Genomic DNA, 25,125 nt, shown 5'->3' with positions numbered 1-25,125 from the left:
AGGCTTTAAACTTTTTTTTTCCCCAAAGGAGAAAGAAGAAAAAGGCAAGAGGGAACTATAGAAATAATTTTTAAAAGGGTAAAATATTTGTGGTTAATATTTAAACATTATCTTTCAAACACTAACTCTTTTGTTTAATTTATCCTAAAGCAAAACTCCACCAGTATCTCTCGTATACATGATAGATGTTTTAACGTTTTCCATAAACGATTAGCAAGTGCTTTTAATCCTCTGCCTTTAGCTCTTATTGTCATAAAGACCAAATATATATCTTCTTTGGGAGAACCAGTAACTTATTAAGTTTGCCATAGAATAGTGAAAATTTTACACTGAGGAAAATTCCCTGATGCATTTCACCTCTGTGTATTGATGAAGCTTGTGCCAGGAATATAGAGTTATATGAAGATAAGCAAAAAGAACTTCAAGTCAACTCAAATATAACCGTGTCCAGGCAAGTCCCTCCTGATGGAAAGATGAAATACTTGCTTTATATTAGTTTGAAGGTCTGGGACCTTGGGATCCATCCCTCGATAGAATGTATCTTGGATCCCTCACAAATCCCCCAGTGATGGGCCAGTCATCTTCATCTCTGCATTAAGGTCACTCCATGTTGAAATAGACCCATTCTGAAATTATTCTTCTCATTAGGACAAAATGTGGTTTGTTCCTACTGATGGGAATGAGGCAGAGTAATAGCAAAGTGTTCCATCCTTGTTATTTGCCATCTTAGTGAATAACACATTAGCTCTTTTCAAGAGAAGAAATTCTTCAGCTGTTAGAACTGAGCATTTTTAAGAGCCGGTTAAAAATATTTTCATGCAGAAGAGGTGAAATACAAGATCTCTGTATGTTTCATAACTGATATATTGGAGATATATCAAGCTTTAGATTATTAAAAGGAAGTTAGTTTTAACCTCTTATTTACTCCAAACTTTTTTCTTTATGATCTTGGACAGATTCTTTTTTAAAAGAGGAACATGAGACTAGATAACTTAAAGTTTTAAGTAATAGCTGCATTGTAATGCTTCTAGATTTTCAGGCTTAAGTTGATTTTTGGCAACTGTTCAATTACTTGGCCTCACTACCATATTGTTATAAAGAGGAAAACTATCTCTTACCTCTGATTTTTTTTAAAGATTTATTTATTCATGAGAGACAGAGAGAGTCAGAGACATAGGAAGAGGGAGAAGCATGCTCCATGCAGGGAGCCTGATGTGGGACTTGATCCCAGGACCTGGGGATCATGCCCTGAGCCAAAGGCAGACACAACCACTGAGCCACCCAGGTGCTCCTACCTCTAATGTTTAACGCAGAAGGGGTAATGCTGAGTCCTAAACATTATGTTCCAGGGCTGTTGGCTAGCTACTTTGACCAAATCATCAGTTTCTATACCATGTAAAAAATCTTGTCAGTTTGAATCTCCATGAAGTAACCAGGGCTTTCTCCTTCCAAGCAATTATTCACAAATGCTTCCTTCAAATAAATGTTTAAAAATGCTAAGGTTTTAAAAAATTGATGACAAAGCAAATGGGACTCCTTAAGCTCCTTTAATAGTGGTGCATGAAGCTCTGCTTGCCTAACACAGCAACAGCACTGGAGAGAGAGGGGTGGGAACTGCGTCCATCATTTTCACAATTTTCAGTTAGCCTTTTTCTCATCAATCAACTTTAATGGCTTTGGTTGGGTAACACTGTGACACCCGATGGCTATTCAGAATGGAGTTGTGTGATATGATCAATGGAAAATGGAGCATGCTGTTGGGTTTTTTTTTTTTTTTTTTCCTACTAGAAACGCAGGGTGAGAGAGTAAGCAAGATTGTGTAGAGCTCAGAATTATAATCAGTCAACCAGAAGTCATATGGTGGTTACCCATTTCTTATTTTATCTCACAAGAAGATGGTATAGTAATGATACCTATAAACTCCCTTGAACAGGTAATCCTTAGCTCTGGAATGCTGAATCAAGTTAAATCGAGTTTTGACACAACTTATGCAGATAGTTGCAGGAAAGCTCAGCATATGGTTGCCAGGTCACCCCCACAACAAGAAATTCAGAGCAGGATAATGGGAAAAAAGCAGAATTAGGTATTTGGTCAAGCCTAACCTAAATTCTCTGAGTGTGATGTTGGAGTCCCCACAAGACAACTGGCCCAGAGTTTCAGGTAATTAAAATATGTGAAAAACATCTGGATTAATAATGAGGTGGTGGTAGGAAGCAAGGCTAAAGCCTGGGAGGAGCCAAGAAGACAAGTATGTCAGGGAGGTAGAGCGGCACAGTTCTCCCATCACCTCGTGGTGCTGTGTGGAGCAGAGCTCTAGCTGCTGCAGACTCTTCTCTCTGGAAAGTGCTAGCTTCTGTCACTGGCCTTCTCTGGATGATACTCCAGTGAACGAGAGGAGTGTGATACTGGCAACTTTTAAGTAGTTCATACATCTTACTCAACAAATAAGGTATTTGAATAATCAGTTGGGTACCGTGTTGGAAGACTTTATGGAACGTAGAATGGAGAAGTGGGCAGCCACCGTTTTCTAAAGTAGGATAAAATGTGGGAAAAAGGGAGCAGGGCAGCCTGGGTGGCTCAGCGGTTTAGCGCCTGCCTTTGGCCCAGGGTGTGATCCTGGAGATCCGGGATCGAGTCCCACATCGGGCTCCCTGCATGGAGCCTGCTTCTCCCTCTGCCTGTGTCTCTGCCTCTCTCACTCTGTATCTCTCATAAATAAATAAATAAAATCTTAAAAAAAAAAAAGGGAGCAAATTGCTCATTTGAAATAATGGCCTACAAAGTGCAAATTTCAGGCTTTAGCCAGTCTGTCCCTCTGAGGATTAAGATCTGCCTAAGAGATGTGAGCCCTTAGGCAAGCTACATTTCTTCTGTCCAGATTCTTTCATTTAAAATACACTTCCTCTTGAACACTTGTGTACCTTCAGACTTTTAAACTTTAAATGCCTAAACTTTGATAATGTAGTTCATAGGTATTAGAGAAACAATTCAACCCTGGAATTAAAATGAAACTTTACTCTCCTAGTTGATAACGGCTGTAGTTTTGCATTTAGTAGCAACGTGTGTCTTGTTTGTGAAAACTTAAAAAAAATTTTGTCTCTATATCTAAAATAATACCCTTGGGAAACTAGTGTATTTGGTCCTGCAGTGTACTTAAGTGAATTTGCGTCTGATGACATTAAAAGAATACTGACTGGGCAGCCCGGGTGGCTCAGCGGTTTTGCGCTGCCTTCAGCCCTGGGCGTGATCCTGGAGACCTGGGATCGAGTCCCACGTTGGGCTCCCTGCATGGAGCCTGCTTCCCCCTCTGCCTGTGTCTCTGCCTCTCTCTCTCTCTGTGTCTCTCATGAATAAATAAATAAAATCTTAAAAAAAAAAAAAAAAAGAATACTGACTGATGCTAATGACCTCCTCCACCAGACTCACAGTGGATATGGTAGGCAGCTTACACACTTGTAGCACCTTATAGACGACCCTGTACCTGGATTCCTCACATTGAACAGGGGCACAGGCGACCTTGAGTTACCTCCCAGTCCTGTCTTCTTCCTGCTGCCAGGGCTGTTCAGCGTTTCCCCTTGCCACACACCATCCCTGTGGGAATAAACCATACTGGTCACTGTGCTCTGCAGCAGGGAGCATTGGACGGCATCCACCCTCTTTAAGCCACCAGCATCTCTTACCTGGACCAGTGCAGTCATCAACTGACTGCCCTCTTTTCTCACCTGGCTTAAATCTGCGTTTCATCCAGCAGCCAGGGTGGGCTTTGGATAATGTTAGAAACTTTCTAGCCTACAACATATAAAAGTGTGAAAGGACTTGATGTAGACCTCAATGCTCAATGGGACTTAAGGAAAATGAATGTGATGAGGCCTTTGTAGATGCTTTGAACGCCTTGAATGAACAGTGCTACAGAACACAAGATGGATGTATTTATTCAACAAATATTAAGTGCCTCCTGTGTCCCAGGCCCTGTGCCCAGGAACTAGAAATAGAAGACATAATTGGTATAGTATTGACAGTTAATTTTGAAGACTTATGTTAAAAAAGAAAAAGAGAGACTACCCAAACAGAAGACGTATATACAATTGGTTACCTAGAATGTTAATAGACATTTATAGGTGAATAGTTGTATTATTAGAATTGTAATTTACCACACTAACAAAAGATGTGCTTAGTTGTTTCTCTTCTCATCATTTAGTTCCATATATTGTTGGATTTAAAAAAAAAAAAAAAAGCTTTCTTCTGTGTTACTTTCTCTTTGTTCTTCAGTCATCAGCTGTAGTGGAAGACTAATGCTCAGCCCCTGCATAGAAAATCTTTATACACAGCAAGAGCTGGTGAGAGAAATTGACTAGAATTTTGTAATTCTAGTCCCTTTCAATTAGCAACAGATGCTGCAGGGAAAGATTGTCTGTGTAGGAACACAGTACTAATGTTTCCATGCTCTAGCTGACATGGAATGCTCATTGCAGAAGAAAGATGTTCTTTTCCTTGGTCCAAGTATGTTGCTAATGATAGATCAGATTTTCTTTTTCTTTTTTGCTTTTTTCTATTCCTATCGAAGGCCATTGTGGCTTAATTTTATATTGTTTTATTCACCAAAGATCTCTTATTCTAAAAGCTAATATATTTGTGTTACTTGTGTTTCTTTTCCAAAAATGAGAATTGCAATCCTTAAAGTCAGATATTTAGATTTTTTTTTTAAACAAAGATTTTGTCAGAGAGAGAGAGGGAGTGATAGAGAGTGTGAGCGGCACACAGAAGGGGAAGCAGGCTCCCCGCTGGGCAAGGAGCCCAATGCAGGACTCAGGATCCTGGAATCATGACCGGAGACAAAGGCGGATGCTTAGCTGACTGAGCCACCCGCGCATTCCCTAAAATCATTTTTTAAAAAACTCCATGGCATTAGAAAACTATATCTCCCCTTAACCCCCAAAGTATACTTACTACAGATTATCATTTTAATTTATTGCATAGACCTGTGCCTTTAAAATTGTTCCATCATTCAGATATTTGGATAAAGTGCTATATCATTTATGGGACAAATTCTTCTACCATCTAAATATTGGTTTAATTTGACTGTTCTATAAATACTTTATTTGCAACATTTGTTGCTTTTTCATTGAGTTTTATATGATCTCTTAATTGTTTCACAGTTACTAAAACTTTGAGTGAAAAGAAGTGAGGCTTCTAAGATTTTATTTACTTAAAAAAGTGTAGGTAGAAAACAGTTTGGGAGAAATATTTAAAAACTTTTCCTAAGTGAAAATAGAATTTTTCTATATGTGAAATTCTCTTCTAAGAAAATTCTGAACTTACTATATTTCCTACCATATCCTATAAGGAAGATAGCAACAACAGAACATACTGGCAGGGGGAGGTTATGGAGTTGTCTGGAGATTTTTGCAATGGGTCTAGGCAACTGTTCTGTTAGTAAGGGTAAAGTGGGAGGATGAGATGATCTGTGTGGGCCTCCCTTGGTGAAAAACCAAGGAATAGAAGCAAGTGGTGTTATCAGTCTGAAAGTGTGCCTTATCAAATCCATCAAAGAACTAAATGTTGAATAGCAGATGCCCTTATTTATCAAGCAGTATAATAATAACAAACCCTTAAAGAAAAGTAAATTCTGAATTTGGGATGTTGAGGGTACCAAATTGCTTAAAAAGCAAGTTGATTCATCTTTGTAAAGCTTTGGTAGAAAGGTTGGTCTTTAAAGTATGAATTTGACACACATTTTCTAGCTTTTTAAAATTTCTGTACAATTTCCAACATAGTTTTATCATTATCTTTGGTTATTTTTGAGTCATGTCTTTGGCAAATCCATGTGGTTTAAACTATGTAGTTAGTCCTAAGAGGCAGGGCCTGTGCCTGTGCTTAAGTATATGTCATGATTTCAGTAATACTGTCTGAAAGGAGAAGTGTATACTTCTTTTCCTTCACTTCTCATGCAGGTATAGACATTTTATGATTTCTTAAGCCCGAGCTTTCAGTTTTTTTGCTCCTGTATTTTTGAGGAGTAAGGATTGTTATAGCTACAGTTTTGGGGTCAGGTTAACATTATCATTTTTGGCTATAAGAGGGAGACTTAGCAAATTGATTATCATAAGGACTGTAAAACTCTCTTACTCTACGTTTTAGTCAGCCCTTTGACAATATGGGTTACCAAGGCAGCATTATTTTTCTGAAAAATATCTTGGCTTGTTGAGATGTGTTCTATGAGGTGTTAAACATGAGTAAAACAAAGATAGGCAAAGCACATTTTATGTTGTGATATCTTTATTGTTTTATTTAAACGTGTTTATTCACTTGTGAAATATGATGGTTTGAATCATTAGTATGAATTGGTAAGATTCTATATTGTGTTAGAATGTGAGACTTGATAGTGCTAAAATGAGAATACTAGAATTTTACTAAACTGTTCTCACCTATTTGATGTCCTTAAAAAGTTTTAGATGGTTTAAAGTCTAATCTGGGGCCAATTCTGTGTCTCTATTACATTAAAAGATGATAATGATTAGATTGAGTGACACTGATTCATTTCGTTTGCTGCCAGGTCTCTTAGGGAAAGGGACTAGTGGCTGTGGATAGAAAGGAGAAGAAGGAAGTTTGAGGAATGCTAGTCATTTTAGCATAATCCCTCTTTGGGCATTTTAGGTTAATAGAGGGAGAAGAAATTTTGAGAAAGGCTCATGAGTGCTTTTGAAGACACTTTCAGGGTCATAAAACAACAGGTAGAAAGAATGTTAGAGGTCTGGCTCTCCTCATTTTCAGAATAAGCTTAGTGTGACATACTCAGCCAGAATCCAACAGTAGCACGACTTGAGCCCCATCAATACATTTCTTTGATTCAAACACAAAAATCTAGGATGGTTTGATAACACCATCTCTTTTTGACTTTTTGTGGGAATTATCTGAGAATTTGTTTTTCTAGAGAATAGTTTATTTTTCTCCCCCATCACTTAAATGCCTATGCTATAGTAAGTATTGCTGCATTTGTGGAGAATAAAGATACTATTTTACCACCCTGGAAATTGCAAATATAGAATGTAGTAGCAGGGGAAGGGCATGTGTGGAAGCTTTTGCACGTTGGTTTTTATAGGAAAAATATTTTGAAAATGGACAGAACAGTGATCAATTTAACCTTTAAAATATTTTTTTTCCCCTAGAGATTTAACAAAATTCAAGGTAGGAGTTTAAAGGGATTTCTCAATTTCCCTGTGTTATACTTTTAAAACAGTCTCACAGACTTATTTGGTATTTCTTTATGTTCTCTGCTTTTGACATTAGATACATATACATGACTATTCACCTAGTATTTGGGGCAATCCTCATGTAGCTTTGTATATAAATTAGTACTCTTGGTTTATGCTTTAAGTTTTGTATAGATTTTGTAAGTAAAGCAGTTGTAGAGCAGTGGTTTTGACAGCCACACAGTCTTAGGCTTCTTTTTGGCAATGTAATTTCAGAGTATATCTTTTTTTTTTTAAAGTAGGCTCCAAGCCCAGTGTGGAGCCCAATGTGGGGCTTGATCACAGCCCTGAGATCAAGACCTGAGCTGAGATCAAGAGTCAGGTGCTTAATTGACTCAGCCACCCATTCGCTAGCCCCATATCAGTACTTTTTTGTTTCATTACTTTTTAATATAAGAATGATTGGTCCTTAATGTTAAAAAGAAAACCAAAATCCTTCATTCTGATTATTTTTTTTTAAGATTTTATTTATTTATTCATGAGAGAGAGAGAGAGAGGCAGAGACACAGGCAGAGGGAGAAGCAGGCTCCATACAGAGAGGCTGATGTGGGACTTGATCCCGGGTCTCCAGGATCATGCCCTGGGCTGAAGGTGGCGCTAAACCGCTGAGCCACCCGGGGTTCCCTTTCATTCTGATTATTAAAAGAAAAAGAAAATTCTGTTTGAAAATCCTAAAAGAAATTCCACAAGTAGTTACTCCAGTTGAAATATTTAAATTTCCTAGTCGTTAAGAAGTTTTTCTGTGTGTCTTACCTAAATACAGAACTCTTTGTTGTATTTTTGAGTCATCTGTGAAAATCAAGGTCGATGGGTTATGATGTCAATTTCACATTAATTAATGAATCCCTGCTTAATATAAAGTCATCTTGAAAAGCTTCAAACTACATTCTAAGAGGATGGATCTGAAACTTTAGGCTTTTTTCCAGATTTCCATGAACAAAATTTACCTTTTCAAAGTTGTCATCCTTCTTTACTGGCCCAGTCAGAATATAGACGGCATTCAGCCTAGGCACCTTCATACTTTTTCTTAGATTACACAGCAGTTTTTCTTAGATTAGGATCAGCAGTCTCCTTCAGCCTGAATACCATCAGAAAGCATAGCCAATTGACATCCAAGAGGAAGGAAGAGGAAGTAAGGGGAGAGGAAAAGAAGATGGTTATCACTGGAAGAAAGAAGAGGGGAAGATCAAGGAAAGATGGAAAAAGAAATGGGGAGCACAAAAAGTAGACTAATGTCAACAGTACTAGAGGAAAATCAGCGGTGATGTCAGATGCCAGTTGGTGCCTCCTAGACTAGAGAGCAAGCCAAGGGAGGAGTGGGAAGTAATTGGCTCTAGGGCCTACTTGGTTCTCTTGTTATTGCCTGTGTTGCCTCACTCAAAATAAGGCCCATCAGACACTGGCAATCCACATTTGAAGCAGTATGATGGTCATTATCTACCCGTTAAAGGACGCTGGCAGAAAATTGTGAGGACGTTCAAAGCAGTGTAAAACCAATGAACCTAGAACCTAATTCTTAGCCTCTGTAGTTGAGCAAGTTCACAGAAACCAGTAAAGAAATACATCTTGTCTGTCTCGTGAAGTGCCTCTCAAACTTTCTCCCCAAGTACTTTTGACTGTAGAGGTGATATGAAATGGGTACCCTAGGGGACAAGCAAAAATGTGATCCTGAAGCTTCTCTGAAGTCGTTTTTTTTTTTTTTTTAAAGATTATTTACTTATTTATTCATGAGAGACAGAGAGAGAGGCAGAGACATAGGCAGAGGGAGAAGCAGGCTCCACGCAGGGAGCCTGACTTGGGAATGGATCCCAGGACCCCAGAATCACAACCTGAGCTAAAGTCAGATGCTAAACCACTGAGCTACCCAGGCACCCAACATTTCAGAATTTTGAACAGGAAAGTGATATAATCCATTGCTTGCTTTAGGCTGGAAGGAAGTGTGCAAGAAGTCATTTGATGACTGGACTATGGTCAATATTTTTACTTTTCTCAAGTTTCTAAGAACTTGTACCATTCCTAAAGTTTTTAAAGCACACTTCCAAAGGAGACAGTGCCTCTCAATGGAGAGGTTGGGGAAGGTGATTGGGGGCAGTGAATTTGAATCTGGGAAGGGCAACATGAGTACTTTGAGTGAAAGCTGCCAATGAGTTGTTCTTCAAGAGAATCACTACATTCAGAGATCTTTGAGTATCAAAATCATAGAAGTTAGAGCTAAATTTAACCAAGAGGCACTCAGATGTAACCTTCTAACAACCCTCTGTTACAGATGAGGTCAGCTGGTTTCCTCAGGGCTCTTCACCCAGGCCTCCTGATTTCCAGTCCCCAATGCTCTCTCTCATACGTAACACATTTACCTGGTAGGGAAAGGATGGAGGCAGATGCTTGGGGAGGATTGGCCAGTGTAGCTTCATCTTCCTGCTCCAGCACACCCAAATGTTTCATATCTTCTTACTCTCTGTTTAAAATTCCCCACTTAGCTATTCATGTAGGTTCATAAGTATAAGGGATGAAAATAAACATCTCATCCCTTCAGAGGCAAATCACTAAAATATTTTGTCATTTTTCTCACCAGTCTTTTTTTAAATACATACTTCTAAAATTGGAATTTTATTGTTTTATAGCTTTTTAAAAATTTTAATATACCCATTTACTTCTATACTTAAACTTTATATAAATACATCATTTAAAATGCTTATGTAGGGACACCTCGGTGGCTCAGTGGTTGAGCGTCTGCCTTTGGCTCAGGGTGTGATCCCAGGGTCCTGGGATCGAGTCCTACATGAGGCTTCCCGCAGGGAGTCTGCTTTTCTCCCTCTGTCTATGTCTCTGCCTCTCTCTCTCTGTGTCTCTTATGAATAAGTAAATAAAGTCTTTAATTAAAGTGCTTAGGTAGTAATATTCCATCATATTGATGCGTGGGCATGTATATATATATATATATATACATACACATATATATATATATATATATATATACACACACAAACACACACACTGGTACATATAAATATACACACACAAATATATGCACAATGTATATATAATTAAATCTCTTGTCAGGTAGTTCTGTTTTTCAGACAATCTGCTACAGGAGGAAAGACTGGACAGGGGCTAGTGTGGAGGGAGATAATTCAAGGCCACTTGAATTCCAAAAGAAGAGGATAGGTGCCAGGATATGGAAGATGATATTGAATAGGAGGAGTTTCAGTATTTTCATAGGAATGGGTTTGTTTTCTTTCTCTGGTCCACTTGACCTTTCCTCCAAGACTTAAAGCTCAAGCTGTTTTCTTAGTTTTGTAATTCCTCTGTGGTGTAGATTTACAAAGTATTGGTTAAAAGGCTGGTCTTGTGAGCACCACTTCAGTTATTTCCGATTTCCAACCTAACTACTTAAAAACTTTTGAACATTATTTTTATGATTTGTGGGTTACCCTGCACACAAATACTAAGTGTGTTATGTCAGCCAAATGGACCTGAAAGGATAGACATTGACAGGCTTAAGTGACTAATCGAATATCATTAGGAAAGGACAAGAAGGCATCAAACAGACATAAGGGCTAAAAGAACTGGTAAAATGAGTGTTGCTGATTTGTGGAGAAACCTGGAAGATGACACCTGAAAACTCATATTGCATTTCGAGAACTGGTGCTGGTGACAGATAGGGCTAACACAGATAAGACTGTAATTTGTAGATATCCTAAACACCCTTATCTTAGCCAGTAGTTTCAGTTAGGGCTTAAAACAACATATCTATCTGTACTTCTAAATATCAAAATGGGTAAATTTGCATTTCACACGCTCCTCCTTTACTTGAAAGCAATTGATTGTATAGGAGAGAGATGGTACTATAAATCAGGTTTTAGTTCTGCTGCTGATTTACTATATGACATTGGATAAGGCATTTCACCTCTCTGGCTTCTAATCTGTAATTAAAAGGATAATTACTGGTTTAAATAATTTTTGAAGTTCCTTCTGAACCTACAGTCTTTATTTCTAAAACAAAAAATGACCCCTGAGGTAGAGTTGGCTATACTTTCTTGAATTTTAAAAATTAAGCAAAATGCTGATCTAGTAGATTCATATAACTTTTAAGTGTAGCTTCTTGAAGGTGTCCCTCTATCAACTAAAGAACAAATGTCTCAGTTTAATATATGACTGCATCAAAAAAAAAAAAAGTGCAACCACAGTAGGTGACCAAAGAGGATAAGTAACTTTCAGGAATTTTGAAAGCCCAGTAGTATTTAGTATATGCTCTCTCAGCATTAAAAAGGTCACCTTGCTAATACATGTTAATTTTGAAAGTTGAATTGACCTTTGGAATTTTAATATCAACCTTTTTTGGTGTGTTTAGAGGTTGGAGCAATCACAGAAGAAACAGAAGCCTGTGATTGGTGGAGTTTGGGTGCTGTCCTCTTTGAACTTCTCACTGGCAAGGTAAGCAGTGACCTGGACATTTAATAAGTTTACCCAGATGCTACCTTGATTTCAAATTGAGAACATTTAGCCTTTGCCTTTAGTTGTTAGATCAGGGACTAAATAAGAAAATCTTTGATCTAAAAAAAGGCAGAAAAATGCAAGTTTATCTAGATTCCAGATTTTTTTAAAAGTAGAATTGTATTACATTGAATAAATAAAAATTCTGTTATGTCATAATGTTAGTATTTAGCTGTGTATGACTAAACATTCTTTCTCTTCATTTTCTGTGATTCAGTTTTAACAGCATTAAATCTGTAATGTTCATATAAGGATGTATTAGAATTCTCTGGATGTTTTAAACATCTTGCTTGAAAGCAGGAGGGAATTCTCATTTTAGCAAATGAATGTAGATTTAAAAGGTAACATTACCTTTTTTCTCAATACTGTAAATTTATCCTATCTGTTCTAGCTTAAGGACAGAATTTGTATTCTCTCTGATCAATAACTTTTAAGTAAGATGTTTGAGGTTAATAGACTTTAATAGACTATTGGTGCACATTACCCCCTGGAAAGAAGAGAGAGGAAATGAGCAGCCCTACTTTTGTAAGTAGTCATTTACCTTGAATATGTAGGTAATACTGAACTCTTAAGGTTGTTGTGGATTGTTACAAACCACTTAAAGTACAATTAAAACATAAAGTGCTATTAATATAGAGTGTTATTATTAACCAATCCTAAACTTAGATTTTTAAGAATATTAAACAATTCAGAGGTATCAAGTCCTTTTTTAGTTTTTGTGTATAGTGTAAACTTTTCTTTTTTTTTAAATTTTTTTATTTATTTATGATAGTCACACAGAGAGAGAGAGAGGCAGAGACATAGGCAGAGGGAGAAGCAGGCTCCATGCACTAGGAGCCTGACGTGGGATTCGATCCTGGGTCTCCAGGATCGCGCCCTGGGCCAAAGGCAGGCGCTAAACCGCTGCGCCACCCAAGGATCCCCCTTTTTTTAAAAAATTTTTTATTTATTTATGATAGTCACACACAGAGAGAGAGAGGCAGAGACATAGGCAGAGGGAGAAGCAGGCTCCATGCACCAGGAGCCTGACGTGGGATTTGATCCCGGGTCTCCAGGATCTGTAAACTTTTCTATTATGAGCCATTCCCTGTATAACTAAGCTTATGTTTATGCTGTGATTTTGATGATTGCCTTCATTTCAGTTAGAATTCTGTAGTCTCATGGCCCTTAGCCTGACACTGTGTTGATTACTATACCTCCAGTTAAGATGGTTGTTGAGCTTTCTGTCTTGCTGTCCATAAATCTTGTGATAGAACAGAATATGATGTTATTTGGGATAAGAAGTATACCTGATTGATTATTTCAGACTCTGGTTGAGTGCCATCCAGCAGGAATAAATACTCATACTACTTTGAACATGCCAGAATGTGTCTCTGAAGAGGCTCGCTCACTCATACAACAGGTAATTTAATTGACCTACTGGCCTACTATATCAACCATGCAAATTAGCAGAGTCCATAGTTATAAAACCTTAAGGAAATTAGTTTGGGGCAAGAAAGACTCATCACTAATTACAAATTCAGAACTACTACTGTGTATGGTTAGGCTCCTGCTATTATTTAAGTATTAGTGAGGTCAGAGGGAACAGTTAAAGCTTATTGGTGTTTAAGTCTTTTTTTTTCCCCAAAAAAAAATCCAGGCTACCGTTTAGTCCATTCCATGTATTTGTGTAGGTGTGAGATTTAAGTATTGTTTTTAGCTTATCTGGAGCTGCTCAATTTCTGCTAATACATTTTGTAACCATGTATGATGACTGTTTCTTTCTTTTTTTTTTTTTGACCGAATATTTTCAATCTTTTTTAAACATTTTTTTAATTTATTTTTTATTTATTTATAATAGTCACACACACACACAGAGAGAGAGAGAGAGAGAGGCAGAGACACAGGCAGAGGGAGAAGCAGGCTCCATGTACTGGGAGCCCGACGTGGGATTCAATCCCGGGTCTCCAGGATCGCGCCCTGGGCTAAAGGCAGGCGCCAAACTGCTGCGCCACCCAGGGGTCCCATATTTTCAATCTTTAATTCATATTTAGAAATTTAGGAATAGGCTACTTAGGCTGCTTTGGAGAAAAGTGGTGTTAGAAAATCTTGCCAAGTTAGATTACTCCTAGCTTCATCCACTGATGGAAATTGGGCATTGATGTCAGCTAGTACATTTTCAGTAGTTTTAGAGAGACTATTGATAATTAAAGTTCAGTATTCCAGACATAGGCTTGGAACTCTAGTGAGCTTCTTAAATGGATTCCTTGCATTTAAGATGCTCCTCTAGTTTTGAATAGTGAGTTTGAGAGAGTATACTGAGGGTTGTCAGTAATGAGGTGTGATAGGCTCAACAGCAAATCAGCAAGAATTGTCATGCCTAGGATCCTTACAGGTTTTTTTTTTTTTTTTAAGATTTTATTTATTTATTCATGAAAGACACAGAGGCAGAGACATAGGCAGAGGGAGAAGCAGCCTCCTTGTGGGACTTAATCCCAAGACCCTGGGATCACAACCTGAACCAAAGGCAGATGCTCAACCATTGAGCCACCCAGCTGCCCCAAATCCTTATAGTTTTATGAGAAACATAAAGGGAAAAATTATTTGAAAAAGATCAAGAACTAACATTTTTGTTTCATGAAACCGGAATTATTTTCTTTAATCAGAGAAAACAAAATTTAAATAAAAAGGGAGAGGGAAGAATATATTAAGAGAATTACCAAAAAAAAAAAAAAAAAAAAAAAAAAGAGAATTACCTAGTATTTTCTTGAAGAGTGATTTGGGTTCCATTCAAATACATGCACAAATATATGCAAGATATAGTGCTGTAAGCTACAAAGGTAAGACTCACAAATAATTATATTATGGATGCATTTGATCAAAGCTGTCAAAGGTTTAAAAACTACTCTGGCAAGTCAAGATAAGTAAGGAGGGGTTATAATTGATGAAGTGATTGCATTAGGAAAGTTTTTGTGTAGCGGATGTTATTTTTTGTGGAGCCCTAGAATTTTGGCTTGACAAGGTGGGATTTGGGGGGAATAGCTAGGTGGGGTGAACAGCTTCAACAAGGAAAGGAGTATTAGTATTTATTAGTATTATAAAGTAAGAAATGAGAAGTTTGGTTTCTCTGGAGTGGAGGGGTGGATATAGGAATGAGTAATAGTCATGGATGGGTGTGGAAAGGTAACTTGGAGTTCTCTTATGGAGTTTTGTTATCATGATTACCAGGGAAGAGTGATCATACTTAATTCAGTAAAAAAAAAAAAAAAAAAAAAAAAATGTATTTGAAGTTTTTGTGCAGAAAAATAAGAGGATCAGAGTTGTGCTTCAGGAAGATTCAATTTTCCCGGGGAATGTAAAACAAAGAAACATAACCAGGTTGGAAATGAGATGAGAATACCTTTGAGCACTTTGCAAAAGGATTAAGAGGTAATGCAAAGATATAGAATACATTTCATTCTAATAGGAAAAAAGGACAGCTGTCATTTGATTTCATCTTATTTGTTGTGGCACAAGATAAATTCCAAGTATTTTTTTGTTAAATAATTTGAGGAAGGCTAGCAAGTGCTTTTTTGTTGTTCGTTTCTCTCCTTAATGTCATTATTATATAATACTGAGAATAGAATTCCCTACATTAATTTATAAAGATCCGCTGCTCCTGTTCTTATTAGAAATTATGTTATAAAGGAATCTTGGCTTAAGGTATGTTAAATCCTCCAGTACAGATATGTATATATTATATAGTAAATCAGCATTCTGTCATTGGCCTAAGGAAACTACCACTCATGTTGAGGAAACATCATCAGGAAAGGGAAAAGGGGTCTCTTGGCATGATTAGCCATTTGTCATTTTGACTTTCCTCTTCCACTACCTCACAGGTCATAGGGGTCATTTTTTTAAAATCACAAAATGATTTATATGGAAATAATTATTCTGCTTTGGGAAGATTTCCCCCTTTAGTCTTTCAGCTCCTTGCTTTCTTCCTAGATTTCATGATCCCCTGTCCCCACGGTTCAGTCATCTCAGTCATGTGAATGGTGCTAAAGTAGACATAGTTACATTTTAAATGCAATTAAAAGAAAGATGCTTATATTTTACAAATCCTCAGAGCATGTATGTTTATACTTCATGCTGTACATTTAGTTAATTTTGGTGTATATTTAGTTAATTATGACACAATTGTTTTGTCAGTTGAAAAATATTACATGAGAAAATAGACCTTCAGAACAAATTTTTGGGTCTTCATTGTTTAGCTTATTGCCTGAGTGTTCTTCAGGAGAAGGGATACTGGCAGTGACTATTTTGGTTTTGCCACTGACTGACACATTTGTTTAAGCAGTAGAATCTTTGTGTGGTCTTTTTTGAGGCCTGCTATAGTATTTAAAATGGCAGGATAAACAAGGTAGTCGTAATTATACTTTTGCCTATAGATTTATATTTACATTTTGTAGTGAAGTCCATGAACTAATTAAATTGACTTTAGTAAAAGTCAAAATAGGAACCTTTATTGAAATTTCATAATGAGGTCATGTTTTTGGAAAAAAATAGGGGTGGAAAAGCCAATTGCAGTGAAAAAGAAAGAACTACATGTTCATATGTTTATTGAAATATTAAAAAATATGCTATAGTTATATGTAATTCTTACAAGTGTTCGATATTTTAAATTTATATTAAATTGATGCCTTCCACATTTCAATCAGTTAGACGTGAATTGTCGGATTTTGAAAATGAATTTGATATATTTGGGATATTCTTACAATGTTTGTTTTATAATAGCAGCTTTTCACTTAACACCTTTTTCCAATATCTAATATTAAAATTCTTTGAGCAATTAGCTTTAATAAACAATGGTCATTTTGAATACTAGATATAACAATTTCAAGTGAGAAGATTGAGTACAGTCTTTTGAAGTATATGCTTCACACCCCTTGTGTATTTGGTAATATTGAAGTAGTAGATTCTTGGTATTTGCAGATCACATACTCAGAAGGCAGTGTCATGTTATGTTTAAGAGCATGGATTCTGGAGCCACAGTGCCTAAATTCAAATCTTGTCTTTGCTACTTACTACTTGTATGATCTTAAATAAGTTACTTAATTTCTCTGAGTCTCTTTTTTCTCATCTATAGAGAGAATAGTAACGATTCATAGAGTTTTTGTGAATTAAATTAAACTATAATAATGCCTGGCACATAGTGTCACATCAGTGTTTTCTATCATTATTATTATTTTTTTTTAATTTTTATTTATTTATGATAGTCACAGAGAGAGAGAGGCAGAGACACAGGCAGAGGGAGAAGCAGGCTCCATGCACCAGGAGCCCGATGTGGGATTCGATCCCGGGTCTCCAGGATCATCCCCTGGGCCAAAGGCAGGCGCCAAACCACTGCGCCACCCAGGGATCCCGTTTTCTATCATTATTGATAGGGCAATGGTGAAGATTCATAGTACATAGTAATTTTTATTTGCTGAAGCATGTGTGGAATTATAGGGCTGCTAAAGTAAGAGTGGGTGAGGCAACTGCTGGTGATAGAGGTGTAAAGGCCTAAAAAAGTAGTGGACTGACACACAATAGGAAATCAGTTGATATCTTTCATATAAATAATTGAATTAATGAATAGTGAATGAAAGAAAAAATAGAAATAAAGGTAAAAAGAGAAGAAACAGAAGTTTTGGTTGAATTTGAATAGTGGGATTTCCTAAATGTATAGAAACATTAATGTAAATAAATCATTTAAATCTTTCAGTTGCAATTGGCTAAATCCTGTGGAAAAAGTTACTTACTATAGGAATATTCTCAAATTTGAATGGCTATAGCCATATGAGGGAGTTGGCAAATTCTTTCTTGAGAAAGGAAGTTATAACATTGGACAGAATTGGCAAAAACAACCATCTCAGTGGCTGGAAATTGATCAAAGGGATGCAACAATCTGTAAAGTATTTATACTTGAAAAACAGCCAAACTTTGGGAATGAAGAGTGGTAGTCTGTGGCAATTTTGCTTGGACTGCTCCCATTCTCTTTTCTCTGCTTGGTCAGGTGTGAAGTTTCTTCCATATTGAAGCAGGCCACGAGAACCAACCCTGAGGTTTTGTGCATGCATATAGGAAAAGGGAAATATCCCAATTTGAAATGAAAGTAAAAACCAGGGGAGATTTGTAAGTGACCTAAATTTTTAATGTGTTCTCCTTCACTTTGGCAGAGGACAGAAGCTTTAGGGGCAGAGGTGTATTGTAACTTCTTTTCAATCACAGATTGACCACTAAGTTGTACACACACAGGATGGTCCCTAGGAAGTGAAGCTCAAAAATAAAAACAAAAAAAGAATGAGCAGAGATAGCAATAGCTGATTACTACAAAGTGATGGAAGGAGCAGACTTACAGATCTAGCTGAAAGAAGTTACCAAACAAAAAACAAACCAACCAATAGCAATGATAATGGTCTTCTTGGGAAAAAAGTTGGGAGCTAGAGTTGCTAAAATATAGCATCCAAAATGTCCCATTTTCAGCAAATATTATATGATATACACAGAAACAAAAAGTATGACTCATAAAGCAGTCAGTAGAAATTAACTCTGAATGTCCCCAGGTTGAATTTAACAGACTTTAAAGTGGTTATTATAAATATGTTCAAAGAACTAAAGGAAACCATGTTTAAAGAATTAAAGGAAAGTATGACAATAATGAATCAACAAGTAGAAATTCTCAATAAGGAAATATAAATTATATTAAAAAATAGAAATTCTCAAGTTGAAAAATACAGTAATTGAAGTGAAGCATTTATTAGGGGGAAATTGCTTTAGAGCATCTCAGCAGCTATTTTGAGATAGGTGCGAGAGGAATCAATGAACTTGAAGATAGAATGATAGAAATGATCAAATCTGAATAAAAGGCAAAAAAATTTTTTTAAAAATGAACAAGGCTACACAAATCTATGAGATAACATCAAATGTACCAGGAAGGAGAGGAAAGAGAACAGGGGAGGAAAAAGTATTTTAAAAAATAATGGCTAAAAATACCTCAAATATGATGACAAATATTGACAGCATCCAAGAAGCACAATGGACCTTAATTAGGAAAATACACCTAGTCAAATTATTGAAAGACAAAAACAAAGAGGACAATCTTGAAAGCAGCAAAAAACAAAACAAAACAAAACCCACTCACTTTATACAAGGAAATCTTAATATCTGACTTTTCATCAAAAATGATGGAAGACAGTACACACTTCCAGTTATAAAATAAATACATCATGAAGATGAAAATTACTGAGTAGGGAATGTAATCAGTAATATTGTAATAATATTGTATAGTGACAAATGGTGACTACATGTACTGTGGAAAGTGCTGAGTAAAGTACAAATTGTTGAATCATTAGTTGTACACCTGAAACTGTACTTCAATAATGATGATGATGATGATGATGATGATGATGATGATGATAAAATCAATGGAAGACAGAAGACAGTGAAATGACATGGTCAAAGTGCTGAAAGGAAGTTAACTATCAACCAAGAATTCTAAAGTGAACTATCAACCAAGAATTCTATATCCAGCAAAATTATCCTTCAAAAATGAAGATGAAATAAATTCCTGAATAAAGAGTGAGAGAATTCATTGCTAGATTTGCCTTACAAGAAATATACAGGAATTCAGCCTGAAAGGAAATGACACCATCCACTTAGTAACTTGAGTCTGTAGGAGAAAATGAAGAGTACTGGAATGGTAAAATATAAGTAATGCACTCAGCATAATACCTTCCAGGTCCATCGACGTCGAAGCAAATGGTGGGTATTTGTTGTTTCTAATGGCTGAGTAATATTCCATTGTATACCAATACCACATCTTCTTTATGCTGAGTGAAATAAGTCAATCGGAAAAGGACAAACATTATATGGTCTCATTCATTTGGGGAATATAAAAATTAGTGAAAGGGAATAAAGGGAAAGGAGATAAAATAAGTGAAAATATCAGTGAGGGTGACAAAACATGAAAGACACCTAACTCTGGGAAATGAACAAGAGGTGGTGGAAGGGGAGGTGGGCGGGGGATTGGGGTGACTGGGTGATGGGCACTGAGGGGGGCACTTGGTAGGATGAGCACTGGGTATTATGCTATATGTTGGCAAATTGAACTCCAATAAAAAAATTTAAAAAAATAAATTTAAAAAATAATAAAAAATATAAGTAATGCAAAAGATTTTTCCCCCTCATTTTTTTTTCTCAACTTCTTTTAAAAGACATAGGATTGTGTGAAACAGTAATTATAACATGCTGTTGAGTTTATAACATACAAATATATTACATATATGACAATAATAGATGGCAGAAGATACAGAGCTATAGTGGAGCGGTTTCTACATTTCACTGGAATTAAATTAATATTAATCTGAAGTGGATTTTGATAAATTTTATTGATTTTTTAGAGAAGGGGATGGGGACAGGGGCAGAAGGAGAAAGAGAACCCCAAGCAAGCTCCATGCCCAGCACAGAGCCTAACGTGGGTCTCTATCCCATAACCCTGAGATCATGACCTGAGTTGAAATCAAGAGTCAGATGCTTAACTGACTGAGCCACCCACATACCTCGTAGATTATGATAAATTAAGATGCTATTGTAATCCTTACAGTGACCACTAAAAAAACAATAAAAATCAATAGAGAAACTAAAGTAGTGTATTAAAAAGTATTGACACAAAAGAAGGCCATAGAAGAACAATAACAACAACAACAAAAAAAAAACAATAGAGGTGGAAAACAAGTAGAAAATGGCAAATTTAAACCCACCACATCAATAATTACAATTCAACATGGATGTCTAAACATGCCAAACAAAAAGCAGTTAATATTAAATAGGGTAAAAAAGATTCAGTTATCTAAGACACACCTTAAATTCAAAGACGCAAATAGGTTGAAAGGAAAAGAATGGGAAAATATCAATCATGCAGATGGTAACCATAAGAGAGCTGAAGTGGCTATATTAAATTCCTGACAAGGGGCACTTGGGTGCCTCAGTGGTTGAGCATCTGCCTTTGGCTCAGGTCATGATCCCTGGGTCCTGGGATAGATTCCCGCATTGGGCTCCCCATGGGGAGCCTGCTTCTCCCTCTGCTTATGTCTCTGCTTCTCTCTCTGTGTCTCTCATGAATTAAGTAAATAAATATTAAAAAAAAAATCCTAACAAAATAGATGTGAAGCCTAGAGACTTATGAGCGGCTAAGATATTTCAGTGATAAAAGGTCAGTACATACAAAGATATAACAATAAATGTATATGCTCTAATAACAGCCTGTATATGTATGATGCAAAATCTGACTGAATTGAAGGGAAAAAAGACAATCCAGTATTAATAAATAAATGGAGGCTTCAGCACCCCATTCTTGATAAATAATAGAAAATCAACAAGGATATTAAGAAGACTTCAACAATATCCAATGTCTCTGACATATATGGAACAATGATTGCAGAATACATTCTTATCCTTATGTATATAAGGAACATTCTCTAAGATCGTATGCTATACCACAAAACAAGCTTCAGTGTTTAAACAGATTGAAATCATACAACATACTCTGATTATATAACAATTTAATTAGAAATCAGAAAGCGATCTGGCAAGTCCACAAATATTTTGAAATTAAACATGTTTCTACAAAGCCTGTATGTCAAACAAATCTCAAAAGAAGCTAGAAAGTGTTTTTAATAGAATGAAAACACAGAATATATCAGAATTTATCAGATGTAGCTAAATCAGTTCCTGAGGAAAATTTATGGCATATAAACACCTATAACAGAAAATTTATGGCTTAAAAACACCTATATGAGAAAAGAAAGGTCTCAAATGAAAATCTCACCTTGCACCTTAGGAAATTAGAAAATTACTAGAAAATTATGGTGTTATTAGAACAAAGATAGGCATATAGATCAGTGGACTGGAATTGAGTATCCAGAAATAAACCCTTACATTTATGGTCAATTGATTTTCAAGAAAGGTGCCGAGAGAATTTGATGGTGAAAAAACAGTCTTTTCAGCAGATGGTGTTGGGAAAATCAAATAAGTCACATGCTAAAACTGAAATGAACTAAAGACCCTTACTTCATACCATATCCTAAAATTAACTCAAAATAGCTCATAGACTTATATAGATGGGAGATTAAAAATTATAGAAGAAACCATAGGAGAAAATCTTCATGACAGGTTAGGCAAAGAGTTGTTAGATATGACTTCAAAAACATCCATAAAAGAAAACAATTGATAATGTGGGCTTTTATAAAATAAAATAAAAATAAAATAAAAACTTTTATACTTAAGAAGATATCAGTAAGAAAAATGAAAAGATAAGCCCCAGAGTGGGAGAAAATATTTCAAATCATGTAACTAATAGGGGCTTGTATTCAGAATGTATAAAGAACTCTTATCAGGGCTGCTGGCTGGCTAGGTTGATAGAACATATGACTCTTGATCTCTGGGTTGTAAATTCAAGCCCCACATTGGGTGTGGGGGATTACTTAAAGTCTAAAAAAACCCACCAAAACTCCTATAACTCGGTAAGTAAACAATTCAGTATAAAAATGGGCAAAGATTCACTATGGAAGCTATATGAATGGATTAGAAAGCCATGAAAAGATACTCACCATTATTACTCACTAGAGAATACAAATTAAAATCATAGTACGATGCCACTAAAACCCACTAAAAGGGCTGTGATCAAAAGATGGACAGTATTAAGTATTGGTGAGGATGTAGAAAGACTGGAACCTCTCCTACATTGCTGGTGGGAATGTAAAATGGTACAGCTACTTTAGAAAGGTTTGGCAGTTTCCTAAAAAGCTAAACATAAATTTGCCACATGACCCAGCAGTTTACTTCCAGGAATGTCCGTGAGAGAAATGAAGGCATATGCTTACACAAAGACATATATGTGAATGTTAATAGCAATATTACTCATTGTAGCCTCAACCTGGAAAATCTACATGTCTATTTTTTTAATTTATTTTTTTGTATATTTTTTATTTGAAATTCGATTTGCCGGCATATAGTATAATATCCAGTGCTCATCCTGTCAAGTGCCCCCCTCAGTGCCCGCTACATGTCTATTAACTGGTGAATAGATTAACAAAATATTTTATATCCAACAAATGGAATGCTATTCAGAAATAGAAGGTAACAGGCTGCTGATACCTGCTATAACATGGATGAATCTGAAAAACATTGTGCTAAGTAAAAGAGGGCAACTACAAAAGGCAACATGTTTTATGAGTCCATTTACATGAAATATCCAGAAAGGTCACATTTTACAGAGACTAACAAGCAGATCAGTGTGTGCCTAGGGCTGGGGATGGAAGTGAGGATTAACACCAACTGCATGAGCAAACTTTTTAGGGTGATCAAAGTGTTCTGAGACTGGATTGTGTGATGGTTTCACAACTTTTAAAATTTACTAAGAATACTGAATTGTATACTTAAAACAGATGGATTTTATGCTATATAAATTACCCCTCAGTAAAGCTGTTAAAAACAAAATTTGAGGATGCATGAACGTCTCAAGACACATTATTTCAGCACACCCATGAAGGAGTAACTGGATCTCTCAGATTTGGGCACAATATCTAATTAACGTCATGATGTGCTTTGGAACAGGAAATGGATAGGTATAACTGTCCTATTACACTATGAGTTTGAGAGAACCGAAGTGAATTGCTCAAGGTCATGTTTCAAATCAGTTGAAAAGCCATGAACTCCGATACCCCCACCACCCCACAGCTCCCTTTTCAAGGTCATCTCATCAGTTGGTTATTAATCAAATCCATTGTCACTAGGGTTGAATCGAGCAGTTCTTTCCTTTCATATATTTTTGATTTCCTTTGATTCATCACTTGGATTCCTGTTACTTACTAAATCCTTTCTTTTTAGCTCTTACAGTTCAACCCTGTGGAGCGTCTTGGTGCTGGAGTTGCTGGTGTTGAAGATATCAAATCTCACCCATTTTTTAACCCTGTGGATTGGGCAGAACTGATGAGATGAGCATAAGATGGGGTTATCTGCACACGTTCCGATCTTCTCGGGGACAGGCATCTCCGGCACAGAGGCAGCCCTGCCTCACACTCACCGATGGAGCACCGAGACATTGGGATAAAGACCTTTAGACAAAATGTGGAAAGAAAAAGGCTGAAAGAGAACAGTTCCTTTACCACTATTCTCTGGACAAGATATTGGCTACATTTGCAAGGGGTGTTTCTGTGCAAACCTTTAAATAAGGGGTGATCTTTATCTTATCCGCATTTAGTGTTGCACATGAGTTGTAAACCCAACTGAAAGAGGGTTTCAAGAACTTCCTCTGAAAGCTCCAATTGTACATTTAAGTGATACTTGAAAGGAGGACCTTTACATGGCAGCTAATAGTGCTTTCATCTAAGCAAGATTAGTTTATATGATCATAATTAATATTTACTGAATAATACACTAAAAGTGCTTCATGAATCGTGTCATCTTTGGAGCTTAAAAAGTGAGAAAAAAATATATACATCATGTCTGATAGAAAACATGTACCACAATGCTATGTAATTGATGTATGTTGAATGTGGTTCCATGTTGATTCATACTTTCAGAGGTCCACGTGAGAAGAAAACACGTTGCCAATTTCCTCTACTTTGTTGGTTGGTACTGCTACGGAAGGTTCATATAAACACTCCCTGTCTCTCTTCAAGTTCATCTTTCTGCTCCCTACACCCATTGCCTATTCTCTCATATCTTCTTCCCCCTTCCTTTGTAAGTACATATGCAACAAAAAGGGAAGGGAGTATTTATTTCCCCAGATTGTATCAACTTAATAAGGACTAAGAAATCATGACTATAAAATAAACATGATAAAAATTGAAATCTCAGCTTCATTTAATTGCTTAAGTTTTTTTGTTTTGCTTTGTTTTAGAATGGCCTTTCACCTTGGAATGTTAGCAGTTTCTGCTGTTTCTTATACTTGACTTCATCTTAGGTTTTTGGTTTGGTATAATAAGAACCGAAGGTTCTCATCTAAGTGGAATTGAATGGCAATCCTATTTTATACTTAGTGATGGGATTTCCAGATTTGACCTCCTAATCTACTTGACATTATGTAGAAAGAATATGAGTTTTTACACATCTCCAAACGTTTGTTTGTTATTTCTGTATGCTGCCAAGATAGCTTTTGCATTTGTGCCTTGTTTATAACAATTTACAAATGTTTTTAAAGCATTAATGTCTGTTTTTTAAACTTTATCCAAAGAAAAAAGAGTAAGTCACTTTTTTGGAGTCAGGAGCCATCAGAAAAAATGAACATTTTCCATATATTTTAATCCTTCAAGTTTTTGAGATCTATGTGAAAGCCCATTCCTACTCCAAGAGCATCTTTACAGCTTCCATCTGCCAT

General features: G+C 36.3%; 1 protein-coding gene across 10 annotated transcripts in view; it reads left to right on the top strand.

Moving 5' to 3' along the window:
- The window catches only part of RPS6KC1 (ribosomal protein S6 kinase C1), a 177,125-nt gene extending 152,526 nt beyond the window's left edge, over positions 1–24,599 (top strand). For all 10 annotated transcript variants that reach the window (XM_072831090.1, XM_072831089.1, XM_072831087.1 and 7 more), the window contains 3 exons: positions 11,602–11,684; positions 13,051–13,146; positions 23,634–24,599. In XM_072831090.1, coding sequence (XP_072687191.1) covers positions 11,602–11,684; positions 13,051–13,146; positions 23,634–23,744 — 290 coding nt within the window. In that variant the 3' untranslated portion in view covers positions 23,745–24,599. The remainder of the gene's footprint in view (positions 1–11,601; positions 11,685–13,050; positions 13,147–23,633) is intronic.
- The last annotated feature ends 526 nt before the right edge of the window (positions 24,600–25,125 follow it).

This window comes from Canis lupus, chromosome 6 (genome assembly GCF_048164855.1).
Source record: "Canis lupus baileyi chromosome 6, mCanLup2.hap1, whole genome shotgun sequence".
In the NCBI taxonomy this organism is placed as follows: domain Eukaryota; kingdom Metazoa; phylum Chordata; class Mammalia; order Carnivora; family Canidae; genus Canis; species Canis lupus.
Note: the sequence above shows the minus strand (reverse complement) of the source record. Positions and strands in the feature narration are given on the sequence as shown.